The 21019-nt window shown below is 39.0% G+C and overlaps 3 protein-coding genes across 3 annotated transcripts; all 3 read right to left on the reverse strand.

Annotated features, from left to right (window-relative positions):
• Positions 1-1039, reverse strand: BO94DRAFT_564671 (F-box protein; the record flags this gene model as incomplete). Its single annotated transcript, XM_025614445.1, has 2 exons — positions 1-936; positions 965-1039. The coding sequence occupies 2 exons, from the start codon at positions 1037-1039 to the stop codon at positions 1-3; spliced, it is 1011 nt and encodes a 336-aa protein (XP_025469716.1).
• A 543-nt stretch (positions 1040-1582) lies between these two features.
• Positions 1583-5124, reverse strand: BO94DRAFT_533429 (TAPT1 family protein). Its single transcript, XM_025611327.1, has one exon. The coding sequence runs from the start codon at positions 4833-4835 to the stop codon at positions 1710-1712; it is 3126 nt and encodes a 1041-aa protein (XP_025469717.1). The 5' UTR covers positions 4836-5124; the 3' UTR covers positions 1583-1709.
• A 144-nt stretch (positions 5125-5268) lies between these two features.
• Positions 5269-7017, reverse strand: BO94DRAFT_533430 (FAD-dependent oxidoreductase). The gene is made up of 4 exons (XM_025611328.1): positions 6525-7017; positions 6203-6471; positions 5772-6142; positions 5269-5712 (listed from the first exon to the last, which is right to left on the reverse strand). The coding sequence occupies exons 1-4, from the start codon at positions 6824-6826 to the stop codon at positions 5314-5316; spliced, it is 1341 nt and encodes a 446-aa protein (XP_025469718.1). The 5' UTR covers positions 6827-7017; the 3' UTR covers positions 5269-5313.
• Between the last annotated feature and the right edge of the window lie 14002 nt (positions 7018-21019).

A 21019-nucleotide genomic window follows, 5' to 3' on the forward strand; every position in this document is an offset into this window, starting at 1 on the left:
TCATTCTCTTCGAAAGTATCCTCCTGTCCGAGCAGACACAGGTAGCTCGGGTGGCCGGCTTTTGCCTTCACCACTCGATCGCCACAGGAGCTGTGCCTGTTCACACCACCGAAAATGGTCCAAGAAGTCGTCTCGCGCATACACTTTGTCTCTAGCTTGGTATCCCCATGCTGTATCCCGGGTGCCGATAATATCTTTCTCGATAGCAAGTTGACACCCGGCACAGGAGATTCCCCGTTCAAGTTCGCCACTTTCTTTGTCATAATAAGGAAGTGCACATGCCCCCATGAAGTTGTATTTTAGGATTCGGTCAAGTTTCGAAGGTTCATGGCCAATCGGTTGCTCTCTGCAAGCCAACGTAGCTTGATGAAGAGAAACGATCGTAATGCGGGACTTTTGTACAGTTTCATTCATCGAGTATATTCCAGGCAAACATTTGAATGGCCTCAGTTGATCTGATTCCGCTTTGGTCATGCGTAATTGCTTCCGCACCGAGGCGAGAGTCTGCACCTGGGTTTCCGGAGACTCCTGGAGGCATTTGAAGCAGCATCGCTTCCAGGTTGGGAGGCATATAAATCCACCAAACTCCCCGCAAAGGGCGCATGTCTTGGTACATAGTGCGTTGTCGAAGTCGAGTAGAGAAATGTAGATAGCAAGTCGCGTTCGTAACAAGGCGCAGAAAAGGTTCAGTCTATGCGAGACTACTCTCTGGTATTGTTTGAGTGAGTCTACTATCTGTCTTGATCTGAGATTGACTTGACGGAATTTGAACAGAGATTGCATGTCTAGAGTGTACAAGGTGTCAAACAAGAGCTCGAGGGGTAGTCGGTCGAGGTCACTGAGTCCGACATTAGGAGTTCGCTGGAAGGATGTTGCTATTGATGGAATAATAGCGACGTGTTCACGCGCCGAGTACCAGATCACAGAGACAAAGGTCTCTGCGGTGGTAGGCGGTGGTTTGAACAATGGTGTCGGTTTGTTCTTTGTCGAAATGGTATTGAGTGGCAGAGCGGTATCCGCTGGGCATTAACATAGCCATCGTCAAGGCTCCAGTGTCACCTGGAGCACGCCGTGAAGGCTGATGGGTCGTATGGAGCGACGCGATAGTGAACGACGCGACATTGGATCATGGACGAGTGGCTAGGGCTCCTTGCACAGGGAGGTTGAAGGCCTTTGGAGACTAATTCGCCTGCGGTAGAGCATCAAAGCGAAAACCAACACGTCAGAGTCTTCGGAATACCTCGATGAGCTCCCCAGTTCATCACGGGAGTTTGCATTTCCCCGATTGTTGTTGACCACGAGTCACCTGACTAATACATTGTCGCTATTGGAAGCCGCCGATCGTCCTCCTTACCTCATACGTAGATGACCTCGATTTCAGGCTATTCTTATGAAGTCGCCTCAGATGATATTATGTTGCACGTAGAGATTTCTTCTCTTAAGATGAGATCACACAATAACTACTATCCATTGCTGGCCTCATCAGCCAGCAGCACAAGTGGATAAACAGATGCAGATCAGCCTTCAAATCCCCTTTATCATTATTATAATAGGATTACGCGTATTTGGAAAATGGAACTCGGCAGTGATCATATTTGTCTCGGGCTTGCGGGTATAAACTTGATGTGCGGTCTTGACATGCTACCCCAGAATCAATCCGGGTGTAGGCAGGTAGCATATACAATCTACTTATTAGGATATAAATACATCTACCAGATCCGCTTGGCCACCATCTCGTATCGCTGTACATGGTCCATGTTCAGATCTTCCTTGGTGTTTTTGTCCTTTTCCTCTTTGGTCTTTAGTCGGCGCAGTCCGTCTGGGTCGTCTGCGTAGATCCACCGCCGCTGGTCATCGTTGACCTCCACTACGCCCCAGCCCCCTACTCGTCGGCTGCCTTCAACTGCAAATGCCCGTCCACGAGGTGCCGCCCCGTTAGGCTCACCAGAAGGAGCTGCCGGCGGAGGATGGGCCTGCTCGACCTCACGCAGCTTCATCGCCTTGTATCGGGACCGCGCGTACGCCAACAAAACCATGCCCAGGAGCAGCTTCAAGATCAGCAGCACCACAAAGCCAGTAAGAATTAGGACGATGGTAAAGATGTACACCGACTGGGCAGGTGATGGCATAGCGTTAGCGAGCACCTGGCGAAAGAACGCTCCTGCGTAGGCCGTGGACGTTGGGATGAACGTGCGAAGCGTCAACGGGGGCGGCGAGGGCATCGGGGCCGGCACATACTGACGGTGGATGGCTGACAATGACGTAGCCTCTACCGCCGTGGACGACGGCTGTTGCGGGAGCAGGGCTGTTATAAACATCTGATATGTCTGGACTGACACGCGGAAGAAGAGGCAAGACAGTGGGATCACCGGCAATCCCAAGCGCCGAGTCAGATTCTGATCTGCAAACGCGTTGGTGTAGTAGTCCTTCGTCAAGATGTCCAGGAAGCGTCCGTATATGGCCGGCCGCGTGTTGTTGAATTTACCAATGTAGGCATGCTTCAGCCAGTCCACTAGCATCTCCGACCCGAGAACAACCAGGAATGGTCCCAGCACCTGCGCCAGGGTCGGCAGATACGTGTTGACTTGGCTGAATGATGCAATGATCGATGACGGAACGATGGTGAAGGCCTGTGGCAGGATGGACGAGGAGGTTCGAGGCGGTGTCGTTAGAGGCGTGCTGTTTGTACCCGTAGATGCGTACGCTCCCAGACTGGAGCTCAAGCTACCAAGGATGTTGAATGCGCCGGTCTCGACCAAGTTCCGCGACGCGATGATGGTCAGCATCAGCCAAAGCTGGAACCGCTCAACAACATCCGCGCAGGTAAGCTGGAACAGGTTCTCCTTCTCAAACTTCTTGAACACCGTCGACTTGATCTCCACGAACTGGTTTGAGAGCAGCAGGGTGATCAACGCGTTCGAGTACGAGTTCACCGCCACATTCAGCGTCATGACCTGATAGAAAAGCGCCGTGGAATGGATCACAGTATACGCCAGTGCGAGCAAAAACAGGCCGAATGGGCGGAAGACCTTGCTGCGTCCATCCGGGCGACGCTCGAGAGCTTCCCGCGAGAACAGGCATTCAAGTACATCCTGTCCGATGGCAGCGAACAAACGGTCGCTGACCTCGAGCACATTATAGATCACATAGAGTTTGATCGCAGCCTGCCCTCGGATCCAGTGGTACATCCGACTTGCATCAAAGCGCATCAGTACGCAGCAGGTGGCTATCATGAGCAGCCCCTTAAGAATGTCAGCCTTGTCATCCGGCATCAAGGCCGACGGGATGCTCTTCTGCCGCCGGTGCTTGTGGTGTCGCTTGCGTGATTCCGGGGCCCGAATGCGAACCTCTCGTTCCACCGACCCATTTTCCTGCTTTTCAGAGGCGGTGCTTCTCATGGACTCGTCCACCGACGACGCTCGATGCCGTCTCCGCCACACTCGTCCGACGCCTTTGAAGATGAACCCCGTCACATAACGAAATTCCACACCGAGGTTGACCAGCCATGATTCCAGCAGAATATACAATGCTTTGACAAAACGCAGAGGAAGTATCGTGAATGAATGGAGCCAGGAATCAAGACACGCTAATATGCCGAACCAAAGAACTCGCTCCAGCGCCGGAGGCAGCATTAAAAAATTCATCAGTCGCTCAAGCTTTACTCGAGATGACTCGTAAGGAAAGTCGCTCATTGCAGAGCGATGGATATATAGAGGAGAGGGCCGACCCGACGCCAATTCAAGTTGTAAATATGTCGGGACCGATAACGGAGGAAGAGGAATGGATGGGGGCATAGGAGACGGTAGAGCCGGCTCGACAATGTATGGGGATGGTGTAAGGTACTTGGTATCTAACTCTCGATTGATAGATGCGCGCTCTTGTTTCGCTCGGGATGCCCAAGTCTGCGTCAGTCGTTCATTCGTCGCCGGCATAGTCTGTCGGCGCGAGCTAGGAGTAGACACGGCTCGAGAAGCTGGCGGACGACCCCGCAATGATGACATGGATGGCTTCGCTGTGATGGCAGGAACGTCGATGGACAGGTCTTTATGGGATCGAAGTTTAGGGATACTGTCGCCGGTGAGTTTCGTCTCGCTCGAGGAAGGTGTCGCAGATGGGTCGAGCTCCGACTGGAGGGCTGCATGCGTGCCGTCTGACACCGCGCGTCGACCACGCTCAGCCTCCGAAGGAACTGCACGGTAGGGAATAGACTGAGGGGACGATGTGAGTTCCTGCATCTTGGTCGGAGATAACTTCTGTACCCGCTCCTGGTCTTGATCTTGGTTCTTCGCAGGTGATGTGTCCCGCGACCACTGGTGGAGAGCGGAAACAACCTCGGAGCCTTCGAAGACATCCACCAGGGAGGTTCTGGGTGTCGTACGATGATCTGCACCGGCCGGGCCCTCCAACGAGTGTTCAAAGATCATCCCTAGGGTCTGGTCTGACGAGAGCGAAAGCTGACCGCTTTTCTGGTCACCGTTCGTCATGGGTTGGCTGGGAAACCCATTATGGCCATGGTCGCTGGCGACCGCGCCAATTCGATAGACAGTCCCCTCCTTATCGCTCCGATCGTGAGCAGCAGTGACCGAGGCGGTAGGTCCTCCACGTTGCACAAGATGACCAGTCCCGTCGGCACGATCCTTCGCCTCATCCGCGTGATGCGATGCCATGGGCATGCCTCGTCCCTGCTTGTTGCCTTCCAAGTCTTGAATACCATTGTCCATGCCCCTCTCTCGCTCGATCGTTCGGGGGGATGCTGGCGTGTGCTGTCCGCAGGATGCCGCCACGTCGACAGTCTGCAGTCCTTGCTGGTGGGGACGGTCGGATAATTCGCCCATGTTGGTGTTTAGTGCCGGTCAACCATTCTATGACAGTGCAATGGGGGTATCGACCTGAGGAACATCATCCGAAGGGGTATCGAGGGATTGGAGCGGTGGGGTTGGGGAAGGACGGGGACACGGTGGTAGGGGCGGATGATAGCGCCGGAGCCAGGCTAACTGCGCAACGCGACCAGCGGACGAAGACTAGGAGGGGTTCGGTATCATGCTGAATGGAAACCGCAGGCTGCCAGATCCGCCGAGGCGCAAAATTGAGGGGCTTTCTGGAGGAGAGGAATCGGCATGGATGCGTCGCAGCGAGGAGATGCTGGTTGAGAAATGAGACAACCAGGGACCAGCATCCCCGGAGCCCCAAGGCGGTCAGCAGCCTGTCATCCCCAACCTTCTTTCTCTCCGGTTTCATCTTCCGACACCATCAATGCACTACTCTGTACTATACGTCAATATATTACCTAGTGCTACTCATATCGAACTCTCATTACAGATTAGCCTCCACTGGAGCTATCTCGTCCAGAAATAGAACAGTTCTTGGTCTTGTGGGAATCGCGAGCCTTTTCAAGGAAACGCCGGCGGCAAACCAGTCCTCCCATCTTGACCACATTGCGCCCGGCATCAGACCCGCATATACGTTGAGAAGGAAGTGTTTCAGCTCCGGCGTTTCCATGGCCTCCATCTGCTGTCGCTGATTTGTCTGCTTAACAATTTGTGTCATGCGCGCGAAGCGAAGATCCTGCACTTGATCAAACATCGACTTGATCTCCGACTCGGATAACGGCCCTAGGGACGAGTCCTGCGATAAAGCCCTGGCCAGACCGTTTACTACCGCGGCTGCACTCTCAATGGCCTGATTCCCACCTTGCGCAGTAATTGGGAGCACCTGCCAAATCCACGGGTTAGCCGCCTCATTCTACTTGCAGCGGGATTCGGCCTTTTTACCTTGTGACAAGCATCTCCGATGGTAATCATCCTTCCCAGATGCCAATTCTTGTAGACGAATTCGGCCATGGGCGTGCAGCTGGTGGTCAATGCGCGGCTGTAGAGATCCGACAAGCGAATATCTGGCGTGATCTGGTCATTCATGTGGTCTTGAAGGATCTTCTCCTTGTCTTCATCGGTGAATCGCGGGATATCAGCGCCATAGTATATCTGGTCCAGTTTGTTCACAATGAACCAATACACACGGTCATTGGGGCCGGTGCCTAGCACATATGAGAAGCCCTCGTTGGCCACAAATTCGAGGCAGCGACTCGGGAATCCCGGGACGGAATCCGACATGCCAAAGAGACAACTGTAGCTTGCAGCAACCTCTGTCACTTGGTTAGTATCATCACCTTAGACTCAGACAGAGAAGGCCATGCTGAACTGACTGTTTTGTTCCGCATAATCCTCCCCCAAATCCATCTCCTCTGCACGCTTGGCGATCTCCTTCCGTACCGCGGAATGGGTCCCGTCAGTCCCAACCACAATATCGCCCGCGTATGTCGACCCATCCGCCGTAACCACAACATCCCCGGTCTCGGTGTGCGTAACAGACACCAACCGCTTACCAGTCAACAGCTTGGACTTGTCCGCAATGTGATCGTACAAAACCTCGAGTAGCGACTTCCGATCCATCCACACCCAAGGATATCCGTGCCTGGCGATTCGGTCAGCGGCAGGTCAAACCAGTGTCCTTTTAGTAAAACCCGCCTTTTGGTAGCCCCCTCCTCCAAACCAGCCTCCATCCCCCAAATTACCTCTCCACCAGGCTTCCGAGCGTGCATCTGATCAACACTTGCCGAGTGACTAAGAATATCCTCGTAACAACCAAGCTGATCAAGAATTCGAAGGCCATTTGGTGATAGCGCGATACCCGCACCTACTGTAGCCACGATATCCGAGTATGCTTCTAGGAGGAGATAATCGATACCATGCTTCTCCAACATAAGGGCGATGGCAAGACCGGCTACTCCACCACCCACGACGATGACTTTGCACGGTCTAAGAGCCATTGTGATCTTCCAGAAATATATAAGAGCTGAGGATGCAGTTTCACAGTAAGCGGAATGATACTCTTAATCGGAGTCGGCTAATTGAGAAGAAACATGGTTGACTTTATAATCCCCTGTGGCCCCCATTTTCCATAGTACCGCTGGCTCTGGAAATAGCTGCATGCAGCCATTGGTGAATTCATTTAGCTTTCGTGGCGGTGGTGGTGCTGAGTTGCGTACCCGATATACCCGGTGGGCTTAGTGCTTACTTCTACCATTGCTTGCAGTGAGCGCTATTTATCCATGTGGGCTGACGCGGAGGTTAGTACCAGCCATTGAAAAAGACTGTCATTTTCTTTGCCGTACTGTTACTACTTGGATCTACGCATTGCATACTACCTTAAAGATCAAATGTCAGACACACAAAGCATCCGTATCTCCACTGTGGGGATGGATACCTTCAATGCCAAGCACTTCCCACCAAAATGGATGTAGGAATAACTACACCATTCTCACTCACAAATATCATTAAACATTACTTTACCCAATCCCTACATCCTGTATATACTTATAAGGGGTCTACAGGCGCTGCACTCCGCGCAGTGCACCCTTTTAAATTGTAAACATCCAATCACATGAATTTCCTTAAAGATTCCTATGAATATGAATAATTGTCGGCCAACCTGTGATGCCAGTTCGCTAACAGATATCTACAGACTTGTATTACTATACAAAGAGAGACGTGAAACATTAAAACCAACTAAATAATTAACTAAAAACTCTAAAAGACCTGTATAAAATATATAAAGATAAATAATGATAAGTTATTAATAATAATATTAAAGTAGATTTAATAAATAGGATAATTATTATTACACTACTTACTATAGATTATACTGGGAATGTTAATAATGATTAATACTATTATTATTTTTTATTCTAGTAAGAACATTTTTTACTTATAGATCATTTAGAAAGTGAATAACTTTATCTTAGGCTATTTAAAGAATTTAAAGATGAAGAAAATATTCAGATAACAGAAAAGTTATATGATATAAGATAAAAGATAAAGTTTGAATAAAAATTAAGAAGGATATAAACAGGATAACAGACAGGTTATAAGATATAGATATATAATATATAGATTAATTATAATAAGACAATTTAAGAAATAAAGCAGGAAAAGTAAGAATGTATATATAAAAAGTGAAAAAAGAAAACTATTATATATTAGAAAAGGACTGAAATGTTACAGACCCCTGCTAGCCAGGTTACTAGCGGAGCGGACTAGTCAGGCAGAAAGTGATGACCAGGCAGGACTCGGGCAACCAACAACTCTTATTGAGTAGAATCCCGGTCAGAGTAACATCCGAGGCAGCGCTGTGTCACGTGACCATCTACCATCAGATCTACCATCGAGAATATACGATATGGTATACGGGATCTAGAAACGTGATTAGATCAACCCTCGATCTACCCTGGAGGGTATACGAAATGGTATATAAAGAATAGGATATAAGGACACTCTTTTATATATTTAGCTAGTTCTGTTCTTCGTGCTTAATAACACTGTCTTTAAGTAACCATACATTTTGATAAAGCTTAGCGACAACACTCGTCTGCACTTACTTATGGATAGCTGCACGGCACTATCTGGCCTTACTTCTCTTCTTCTATTCAGGACCAGTCCTCTTTAGATAGTCATCAACCTGACTTACCTTGATTCAGTTCAACAGTATGTCTTGGAATAGAAACTAAGCTAACAGGAACAGGGAAAAGTGATTCTAGGGTTTGATATATTGAGCACCAGTCAGTACAAGTATTATCTAGTAATAACTATTCATTATATTAACTATATTGAACTCATCGAGCGCCCCACAGTAGCAGGGCCTAATAATACAGGAACTGATGGGTATGGTTATGTCAAACCCTAGGATCGCTTCTCCCTGTTCCTGTTAGCTTAGCTCCCGTTCCGATACGTACCTTGTGAACTGAATCAAAGGTAGTCAGGCTGTTGACTATCTAAAGGTGACTTGATCTGAACAGAAGAAGAGAAGTAAGGCCAGATAGTGCCGCGCAGCTATCTGTAAGTAAGTGCGGACGAGTGTTGTTGCTAAGCTTTATCAAAACATATGGTTACTTAAAGATAATTGGATTGAGCACGAAGAACAGAACTAACTAAGTACGTGAAGGAGTGTCCTTATATATCTGTTCCCTGTATACCTTTCCATATACCATCGGGTCTGTTGTATACCCACTTGGTAGTTATAGACCATGATGGTATGTTGTATACCACATGCTTGTCTGTATACCATGGTCACGTGATCTGTGCTGCTTGATGGTTTGGGTCAGGATCCTCCTTGATAAGAGCCCCCTTCCGTCTGGATGTGGTCTTCTGCCTGATATATCCGTCTTACTAGTTGTTCAGCTAGCAGGGGTCTGTAATACCACCTTCCCTCCTTCAAGGTTCTTGTTCTCAAGAACATAAAGGTGCGTGTCCCTCGTCCAGGTCGGCTGAGTCCCTTAGTTTTCTTTTTTCCTTGAGATAGATCATTATATCTCTGTGTAATTATTACAAGAAGCGCTGTCAACAGGCTGACTGGATTGTTCGTAACAGTATCCAGGTTGACTTTTCTTATACTTAGTGTGATTTTTATAGTCTTTCTTGTTTTATGGATTCTAAAAACCGAAATTGTGCGGTCTGTACTCGTCATGGCCGAAAATGTGAAAAATGATTTCACAGTAATTCTGAGTAGGATAAGCTTCAATGTGATGAAGAAAAGATAGCTTAAGAGATTAAAGAGACTGAAGAACAGATTAAACTATTATTTATGAAAATGAAACAGTTACAAAAACATTGCAGGTTTCTGAAGGATCATGGTGGTCGGATATTGGATCACGACTCGACTATGTTGGAGCGGCTGAATGAGGAGGATCCCTTAAGTGCTGAGGATCTCCGAGAGCTAGAGCATCTGGCTGACGAATATGACGCTACTCAGCTTGCCGCTGTGTCAGACACTCCTAGTCTGACTCAGTTGGTTGGTTCCTCTTTGTTCTGGGCGAACTTTGACCTGTCTGTCGGTGGTACTGCTCCACAAGCTGATAACAGCCCGTTAAATTCTTGATAGGTTCTCACATGTTTTCTGAGGTATCATACTCTACTTATTTTACTAGATATTTTGACCTGCCGCTAATCTTCTTATAGTCTAGGATCTTTTTAACTTCATATTCTTATTCTGTGTTATTATTAATCTCTATACTTTCTATAATTCTAGTGTTTTTTGGTGCGGGTTTCAACAATGAGATATGAAATACTGGGTAAATTCTGTTCATTGATTTTGGCAATCTTAACTGGTAGTTAACTAGTCTCTTCTTGTTTTTAATGATAAATGGTCCTAGCTTGTGATAATCAAGCTTTTAATTTAGTTGTTTTGTCCTGATGTTTTTATAGAGTAGGAACACCTTCTTCTCTCTTTTAAGATCAGGCTTCTTTTTGTGTCTGTGATTGTAGTATATCTTACTGTGTAAGTTCATGAACTTAATATCTCAGGATAACTGTAGATATATGTTTTCTGTAAATATAATAATATTCTTAACTATATCAGTAACTTACTGCTTTCTTAATAACATTTCCAGAAACCTCGGGTAATATCTGTAATTAGTGTAGAATAGTGAGACTCTAATGGTTAAGTAACTGGTGTTATTATATAAGAACTGTGTTATTAATAACAGATTTATTTAATTATTTTGCTGGTAGTTTATGTAGTGTCTTAAATATTATTTAACTATCTAGTTAACTCTTTCTGTTTATCTATTTATCTGTGGGTGGTAAGTTATTGTTATTTATTTTTCTATTTTTATAAGATCTGTAAGTGATCTTCAGAACTTTAAGATAAATAACTTATCTTGATTTGATATAATATACTTTAATATTTTATAATATATGATAATATTTTTTAGAAATAGTTCTGTCATCTGTATTATTGTTATTATTATCTTACTTAGTATAAGATAGATGTATTTAGTGAGATAATCAGTAATGACTGTAATAGTATTAAATCTCTCTGATTTTGGTAGTGGATCAATAAAGTTAATTGTTATCTATTTTTATAGCTGTTATGGCACCTTTTATACTTATATTTATCTGTAGGGTTAGTATCTTGCAGACTTATTCTTAATACAAGTCTTATATTGTTTAACATAATCATGTATTTTTTGTCTGAGGTTCGGAATGTAATAATTTCTTATAATTAGTTTAGTTATCTTTTTAACTTTTAAATGATTCTTGAGTAGTTTATTATAATATTTAGCTATAATCTTTATCCTCATCGTGGTTAGTATAAAGATTAATCTATAAAAATGTGCTAGTCTATCTTTATTAATAATAATCTTATTTAGTGAGTCTTTGCTTATTTCCTGGAGTGCTTTATTATTTTTCATATTTTCAGCTAATTGCTTGATTAGGTTACTACCTATTTCCAATATTGCTACTAAGTTAGTCTTATTATAGCTGATTAACCCATCCGTGTTTTACTTCAGGATGGCTGGTTTAATAGCCTTTCTATTTAATTTATAGTCTGGCCTGTAGCTCAGCATATCTATGTGTTTATTCTCTACTCTCTTACAGTATATAATTCTGAAGTCATATTATAACAGAATCTCAGCCTATCGTGCCTGCCTTCTGGTCAACTCTTTAATTATTATAAAGTAAGTTAAGTTCTTATGGTCTGTCTTTATAATGACAGTGTGCTTTGCCTCTTCAAGGTAGACCCTCTACTGTTTAAATATTATTACTATAGCTAGTAATTCCTTGTTATGAATGTTGTAGTTGAGTTCTACTTAAACTAATTTCCTTAAGTGAAATATAATTAATCTTAACTTTCTGTCTTCTCTGGGTTGTGTCATATACATATTAACAGTATAATCCGATATATTAGTTTTGATGGTTATTTCTTTCTCTAGGTCGTGCTATACTAGTACTAATAATATAATAAATCATTACTTAATATCTTTAAATGTACTCTGCTGTGGTTCTTTTCACTAATACTTCTTTAACTTTTTTATAAGCTTGAAGAGTGGTGTTATATAGATAGCATATCCGTCTATAAATCATTGATAATAATTAACTAATCTGATGAACTGCTGTAGTTCTTTTAGATTTCTAGATTAAGGCTAATCCTGTATGGCTTACATCTTAGCTCACTCAGTATGAATTCTCTCTGTGGATATCTAATATTCTAGAAACTCTGTCTTCTGTATATAAAATTCATACTTCTTTAGCTTATATTATAACTGATATAGGCATAGTTTATACAGAATTAGTCTTATATATCTTACATATTCTTCCTTAGTCTTTAAAAAGATTAATATATTGTTTAAATAAGTAATCATAAACTTATCAAGATATTTTCCAAGAACCTTGTTAATATATTACTGAAATGACGCTGGTGTATTAATAAGCCTAAATAATATAACTAAGTATTTAAAATATCTGTACTTTGTTCTGAACGCGGTTTTTCATTCTTTATCTTTTATAATATATATATGATAATATATATTTATAATGTTAAGTTTAGTGAACCATTTTATTCCTTATATCTTATCTTGGATTTCTGAAATCAAAGATAACAGGTGTTGATTCTTGATTATGATAATATTCAGTGACCGATAATCCATGCATAGCTGTAAACTGCTGTTCTTTTTTAGTATAAATAAGACTCTATATTCTGCTAGTGACTTCGAAGGCCTGATATTGCCTTTAGCTAGTTAGTTATTAATATATTCTTATAGTGTCTGTGATTTTTTTTTAGATATCAGATAAATCTTTCTATATACTAGTAACTTTCTTTTCTCTATAAGAATAGTGTGGTCATGCTTTCTATATTAAGATAATTTAGGTTACTCTGGCTACTTAAATAAGTCCTTAAATCTTTTATACTGTGATAGAATCTGCGCGTTATTCTTGACTATAGCTAGAAGTTCCTATAAATCTTTTAGTCTCTGGATAGTTATCTTGATCTTTATGTTAGAGCTGTTAATACTGTACTTGCAGTATTCTTTTATTATTGTTAATATCTATTCTGATAATTCTATAAGTTAATCTCTCTGTAATGGCTTGGTTGCTGCTATTACTTGTATAACTATACTTAAGATGTTATTTTCTTTTAAGTTATTTCTGATGCCTGGCGTGTTAGGCTTTTATAATGATCTTAACCTTCCCTTGTTAGATTGCTTAATTCTTGCTTTAGCTCTATGCTGAGTAGCGGGTTATATAGATCCAGACCCCATATCTAGTCCTTGCTGGTGTTGTCTTAGACAATCATAATTAGTGAATTAAAGATTCTCAGTCTTTTAATCAATCTGTGGGTTATGATTTCTGAGTCATAAAATCCTTAATATAATATTATACTGTTTTAAAGATATCATATTAAAGTTTATATACTTGTAGTGATCCTTTACAGTTATAGATATTAATCCTGACTTGATTATTAATATAAGAGTTTCTAAATTCTCTCTGTTTAGTTCTGTAATTAGTTTAGATTCTTCTTTCTATTGTCTAAGTATCTTAAGCTATTGTATAAATCACGGGTTCATAAAGTTCCCAGTTACTCCAGAGTCTATCAGTACTTGAGCTGGTTAATCTAATATAACTGCTTAGATCTTTAGATATGGTTCTAACTCTGTGGCTGCTAACTGCTGTTCCAGCCAGTTAGGTTCTAACTACTGTAAATATTTTCTTAGAAATCTCAAGTCTTCTATCTTTATTATGTAATATATTATATACTGATTATTAAAATATGCTAGCTAATATATTAATCTATGATAAGAGTATCTCTGGTACTTTTTACATACGCAATTAAAGATATTATATAGATAGTGGCTTATCTTAGTCCTAACCATTTCCAGTATCTTAGGTCAGTAGTTGGTGATGTATTTCTAATTATGGTATATTAAGTATGTGTTTATGTAGTATATAAGCTAAAGAAGTTTATCATGTTTTCAGTAATTTTTATTTTCTTTAAAATAAATATACAGACATGGTTTGTTGTATTAAGACTCTGTTTTAGTAATGTTTATCTTCTGGTTAATCTTTAATAGCTGGTAATAATAGTTTATATTATCTTATCTATATATTAAACAAATTTCCGGGTGATAAGGACATTTCTGTAAATATTATTTCCAAGTCTTATTTTATGATTTTTAATATTTTAAATCCTAATATGGGTAATGTTGTATGATTATTTTAAGCTCTAGGCAGAATCGTGCTAGATTCTCCGAGATCTTCTTTAAAATATAGTCTAATTAATAAGTAATATCTTCTTAATTATTCTTCTGGTTCTTCTTGTCCTTGTCTTACTATAATAAACAGAGTTTATTAATTTCTGATAAGGATTTTTTAGAAGTATCAGATATCTTGCTAAGTCTTTTCTTACTAGGTTTAAGATCTTTAAACAGTATATTATATTCTTTATCTAATGGTTTATCTTTATTTTAAATAATACTGGGATAGTTGTTTCTCGGAACTGGCTTATAACTATTATTATTAACTTCTATAGTCTAAATTAATGGTATAGATAATTATTAATCCTCTTATTGATTAAGTGGTACTGTTAACTTATCCAGAATGGCCTGTTATCTTAACTAATCATGATATGTCCTGTTCTCTGATAATTAATTATGTTAAATAATATATAGTTTCTTGTTATCTAATATCTGTATTACAGATTCTGTCTAAACTTCGTGCTGAATAGTAGTAATATTATAGACTTCTCTGCCTTAATCTTGATTCGTAGTTCTTAATTGCTTCTGAGACTGTTTCTGACTGTAGTCTTTTGACTGGTGACCTGCTTTACCGCAGCTAAAGCATAAGCGGTCTCTTTTACGCCGTTCGAGTTTCTTTTTAGACACTTGAGTCTCTTGAGTCTGATGCTGTGCTGTATCCAGCTCCATGGGCTTCGGCTTATAAAGATCTTTGTATCCCAAGCTTCTAGGTTGTGCTGATCTTTCATTGTTAGCTCAGTAATCTGGTTGATTATTATGTTGAGGTGTAGACCTGCTGGTCCACTAATTCTTTTATTGTTTTATATTAAAGTTATACAGCTTGTTATTAATCTTCACTGCTGCTTTAATCATCTTAACCAAGATGTCTGGTTATTCTTGCTAAATGATCTTCTCTTAGATCTCTATCTTAAGTTCTTCTTTAAATTATGAGATATAAGTATTATTATTCTAGTCTAGATGATTAATAACTTGCTGAAACTCCGAAGTATATATAAATACTAATTTTATTTATTTAAATCATTATAACTTTTACTCAGTGTTCTGTGCTGTATTAATATCTCTGAACATCTATTTAAAATACTGTTTAAATCTGGTATAACTAGTAAAAAATTGTTTTATATTATTATTCTGATTACTTACTGACTTCTCTTGTTACTCGCGGATATACGGTTTAAACTAATTAAATATTATTTTAATAAGGTAAGTAGATGTGAAAAAGATCTTGTTTTTCTTATTCTTGAGCTTTTTCTTGTTCATGTTGAGGTATAAGTCTAACTGGGTCAAGAAAGCTCTGAGCTTTGTTTATTTACTGTCAAATAGCTCGGATAGTCAGATCTTAACAGATTTAACTGATAAACGATCTTTGAGTAACTGGTTCTTTTGTTCTAAGACCGTGATGCTTTCTTGTAGCTGACTAACCATATCTATCAGTTCCTTGATTGTTGGGCCCTGCTGCTGAGGCGCACGTGATGTGTTTGATGTAGTTAACATGATGACTGGTTATTACTGGGTAATACTTGTACTGACTGGTGCTCAATGTGTCAAACCCTAGGATTGCTTCTTCCTGTTCCTGTTAGTTTAGCTCCCGTTCCGATACGTATCTTGTGAACTGAATCAAAGATAGTCAGACTGTTGACTATCTAAAGATGACTTGATCTGAATAGAAGAAGAGAAGTAAGGCTAGATAGTGCCGTGCAGCTATCTGTAAGTAAGTGCAGACGAGTGTTATTACTAAGCTTTACCAAAATATATGGTTATTTAAAGATAATTGGATTGAGCACGAAGAACAGAACTAACTAAGTATGTGAAGGAGTGTCCTTATATATCCGTTCTCTGTATATCTTTCCATATACCATCAGGTCTGTTGTATACCTACTTGGTAGTTATAGACCATGATGGTATGTTGTATACCACATGCTTGTCTGTATACCATGGTCACGTGATCCGTGCTGCCTGACGGTTCAGGTCGGGATCCTCCTTGATAAGAGCCCCCTTCCGTCCGGATGTGGCCTTCTGCCTGACATATCCGCCTTACTAGTTGTTCAGCTAGCAGGGGTCCGTAACAGGTTAGTCAGTTGTAAGAAAGCATCACCATCTTAAAATAATAAAACCAGATATTTGAAGGTTGCTTGGTAATTAAATCTGTTAAGATCCGACTATCTGAGCCATTTAACAGCAATTGAGCGAAGCTTAAGGCTTTCTTGACCCAGTTAGATCTGTATCTTAGCATAAATAAGAAAAAGCTCAAGGATAAGGAAGACAAGATTTTTTTTATATCTATTTACCTGACTGGAACAGTATTTAATTAGTTTAAATTATATATCTATAAATAATAAAAGAAATTAATAAATAATTAAAATGATAATATAAAGTAAATCTTCACTAGTTATACCAGATTCAAGCAGTGTTTTAAATAAATGTTTAGAGATATTGATGCAGTACAGAATACTGAGTAAAAGTTATAATAATTTAAGCAGACTAGATTAATATTTAAGTATGCTTCAGAGTTTTTGCAAGTCACTAGTTACTTAGATTAGGATAATAATATTTATATTACATGATTTGAAGAAGGACTCAAGATAGAGATTCAAAAGAAACTCATCTGGTAAGAATGACTGAATATATTATTAAAAATAATTAAAGCAGTAGTTAAGATTGATAGTAAGTTATATAAATATAACATGAAATAATGAGAGGGCTGATAAACTAGTGAGTCTATATCTTGATAAAACAGCTAATCAGGTTACTGAGTTAATAATGGAAGGTTGGTATAATCTAGGAGCTTGGGATATAAAGATCTTTATAGACTAAAATCAATAGAGCTGGATACAGCACAATATCAGACTCAACAGACTTAAGTGTTTAAGAAGAAACTTGAATAATATAAACAAGACTGCTTATACTTTAGCTGCGGTAAAGCAGATCACCAGTTAAAGAACTATAGTCAGAAATAATAACAGCTTCAGAAATAATTGAGAGCTATAAACCAAGATCAAGACAGAGAAGTCTATAATGTTACTGCTATTCAGCACGAAGTTTAAACAAATTCTGTAATATAAATACCAGATAATAAGAAGCTATATACTATTCAGCATGATTGTCAAACCCTAGGATCGCTTCTCCCTGTTCCTGTTAGCTTAGCTCCCGTTCCGATACGTACCTTGTGAACTGAATCAAAGGTAGTCAGGCTGTTGACTATCTAAAGGCGACTTGATCTGAACAGAAGAAGAGAAGTAAGGCTAGATAGTGCCGTGCAGCTATCCGTAAGTAAGTGCAGACGAGTGTTATCACTAAGCTTTACCAAAACATATGGTTACTTAAAGACAATTGGATTAAGCACGAAGAACAGAACTAACTAAGTACGTGAAGGAGTGTCCTTATATATCCATTCCTTATATACCATTCCGTATACCGTTCCGTATATTATTGGCATATACTATATACCTGATCATATACCCTCTCGTATACCCGCAGTCACATGACTCATGACATGTAGCAGCTTAGTCCGGGTCCTGCCTGATAAGAGTTGCATCTCTCTGAGTGCTGCTCTTTTGCCTGACATAACTACCTCACTAGTCCCTTTAGCTAGCAGGGGTCTGTAACACCACTTCCCTCCCTTCAAGGTTCTTGTCCCTTAAGAACATAAAGATGGGTGCCTCCCTGTGCATGTTGGCTGGGTCTCTCAGTTCTCTTTCTCCTCAGGATGGGTCATCATGCCTAAACGCGACAAGTATGCTGATAATAAACATTTAGCTAATAGGATTGAAAACTCCGGTCATCCCATTAATACTCCTTATACCTTCTGTTTTTCTCAGGGTAAAGTCTACATCATGAGTTCATTTACTTGAAGTAAGAAATATTCAGCTTGTGCCTTGCGTGGCCGTAAGTACGAAAAACAGTTTCATAATGATCGAGAATAGGATAAGCTCAAGCAAAATGAGTAAAAAGTTGTGGCCGATCTTGCAGTGGCCTAACAACAATTTCTGCAATATTTAAAAAAGATGAATTAAGTAATGATAAAGATTATCCGCTTGCAAAAATATCAATAATTTCTAAAGAATCATGATAATCGGATGTTAGATCATGACTCAAATGTGTTAGAATAACTGGATGATAAGGATCCTCCAAGCACCGAGGATCTCTAAGAGCTAGAGTGTCTGGCTAATAAACATGACGCTGCTCAACTTGCTGCTGTATCAGACACTCCTAGTCTGACTCAGTTGGTTAGTTTCCCTTCTTTCTGGGCGAACTTTGACCTGTCTGTCGGTAGTACTGTTCCACAAGCTGATAACAGCCCGTCAAATTCTTGATAGATTCTTACATGTTTTCTGAGATATTATATTCTATCTATTTTACTAGATACTATGATCTGTTACTAATCTTCTTGTAATCCAGGATCTTTTTAATTTTATATTCTTTCTCTGTATTATTATTAATCTCCATATTTTCTGTGATTCTAGTGTTTTTTGGTGCGGGTTTCAACAATAAGATATAAAATACTGGATGAATTTTGCTCATCGATTTTGGCAATCTCAACTTGTAGTTGACCGGTCTCTTCTTATCTTTAATAACAAATAATCCTAGCTTATAATGGTTAAGCTTCTGATTTAGTTATTTTATCTTAATGTTTCTGTGGAGTAGAAACATCTTCTTCCTCTTTTTAAGGTCAGGCTCTCTCCTGTATCTATAATTATAGTATATCTTACTGTATAAGTTCATAAACTTAATATCTCTAGACAACTGTAAGTATATGTTTTCTATAAATATAACAATATTCTCAGCTATATTAGTAACTTACTACTTTCCCAATAATATTTCCAGAAACCTTGGGTGATATCTGTAATTAGTATAAAACAGTGAGATTCTAATAATTAAATAATTAATATTATTATATAAGAACTATACTATTAATAACAAATTTATTTAATTATCTTGCTGATAATTCACGTAGTATCTCAGGTATTGCTTAATTATCTGATTAATCTTTTTTATTTATCTATTTATCTGCGGGTGGTAAGCTGTTATTATTTATTCTTTTATTTTTATAAGATCTGCAAGTAATCTCTAGAACTTCAAGATAAATAACTTATCTCAATCTAATATGATGTACTTTGACATTCTATAGTATATAATAATATTTTCTAAAAATAATTCTATCATCTGTATTACTGTTATTGTTATCTTACTTAGTATAAGATAGATATATTTAGTAAGATAATCAGTAATGACCATAATAATGTTAAACCCTTCTAATTTCAGTAATAGACTAACAAAGTCAATTATTATCCATTTCTATAACCACTGTAGCGCCTCCTGTACTTATATTTATCTATAAGACTAATATCTTGCAGACTTATTCCTAATATAAGTCTCATATTATCTAACATAATCACATACTTTCTATCTGAGATTCAGAATATAGTAATTTCTTGCAATTAGTTTAGTTATCTTTTCCACTTTTAGATAATCTTTAAGCAGTCTATTATAGTGTCTAACCACAATCTCTATCCTCATCGCGGTTAGTATAAAGATTAATCCATAAAAGTATACTAGTCTATTTTTGTTAATAATGATCTTATCTGGTAAGTCCTTACTTATTTCCTAGAATATTTTATTATTTTTCATGTCTTTAGTCAATTACTTGATTAAATCATTATCTATTTTTAACATTGCTGTTAGATTGGCCTTGTTGTAACTGATCAACCCATCTGTATTTTACTTCAAGATGGCCAGTTCAATAGCTTTTTCTTCTAGTTCATAATCTGGCCTGCGGCTCAGCATATCTACATGTCTATTTTCTACTCTCTTACAGTATATAATTCTGAAGTCATATTATAACAGAATCTCAGCCTATCATGCCTATCTTCTAATCAACTCTTTAATTATTGTGAAGTAGGTTAAGTTCTTATGATCTATCTTTATAATAATAGTATATTTTATTTCTTTAAAATAGATTCTTCACTGTTTAAATATTACTACTATAGTTAGTAATTCCTTGTCATGAATATCGTAGTTGAGTTCTGCTTAAACTAACTTCTTTAAATAAAATACTATTAGTCTTAGCTTTCTATCTTCTCCAGGTTGCGTCATACACATACCAACAGCATAGTCCAATACATCAATTTTAATGGTTGTTTCTTTCTCTGGATTGTGCTGTATAAGTATTAATAATATAATAAGTTATTACTTAATATTTTCAAACATGCTCTGCTATGGATCTTTTTACTGATACTCCTTCAACTTCTTTATAAGCTTAAAGAGTAGTATCATGTAGATGGCGTATCTATCTATAAATTATTAATAATAGTTAATTAATCTAATAAACTGCTATAATTCTTTCAGATTTCTCAGTTAAGGCTAATCCTATATAACTTGTATCTTGGCTTGCTCAGTATAGATTCTTTCTATAGATATTTAATATTTCAGGAACTCTGTCTCCTGTATATAGAATTCATACTTCTTCAGCTTATATTATAACTAATATAGATATAGTTTGTATAGAACTAGTCTTATATATCTTATATATTCTTTCTTAGTTTTTAAGAAGATTAATATATTGTCTAAATAAGTGATCATAAACTTATCAAGATATTCTTTAAAAATTTTATTAATATATCACTAAAATAACGCTGGTGTGTTAGTAAGCTTAAATAATATAATTAAATACTTAAAGTATCCATACTTTATTCTGAATATAGTCTTTCATTCTTCACCTTCTATAATGCGTATACGATAATATACATCTATAATATCAAGTTTAATAAACTACTTTATTCCTTATATCTTGTCTTAAATTTCCAAAATCAAAGATAACAGGTGCTGATCCTTAATTATAATAATATTCAGTAGCCAATAATCTATATATAGCCATAAACTACTGTCCTTTTTTAGTATAAATAAAACTTCATATCCTGCTGGTGACTTTGAAGGCCT

The sequence above is a fragment of the Aspergillus sclerotioniger genome (genome assembly GCF_003184525.1).
Source record: "Aspergillus sclerotioniger CBS 115572 chromosome Unknown BO94scaffold_8, whole genome shotgun sequence".
NCBI classification, from domain to species: Eukaryota; Fungi; Ascomycota; class Eurotiomycetes; order Eurotiales; family Aspergillaceae; genus Aspergillus; species Aspergillus sclerotioniger.

Coding starts and splice junctions, on each gene's coding strand:
- BO94DRAFT_533429 (XM_025611327.1), bottom strand. CDS start 4,835: ATGGGCGAATTATCCGACCGTCCCCACCAGCAAGGACTGCAGACTGTC.
- BO94DRAFT_533430 (XM_025611328.1), bottom strand. CDS start 6,826: ATGGCTCTTAGACCGTGCAAAGTCATCGTCGTGGGTGGTGGAGTAGCC. Junction 6,143..6,202: donor GGATTATGCGGAACAAAACA/GTCAGTTCAGCA, acceptor ACCAAGTGACAG/AGGTTGCTGCAAGCTACAGT. Junction 5,713..5,771: donor TCGGAGATGCTTGTCACAAG/GTAAAAAGGCCG, acceptor TGGATTTGGCAG/GTGCTCCCAATTACTGCGCA.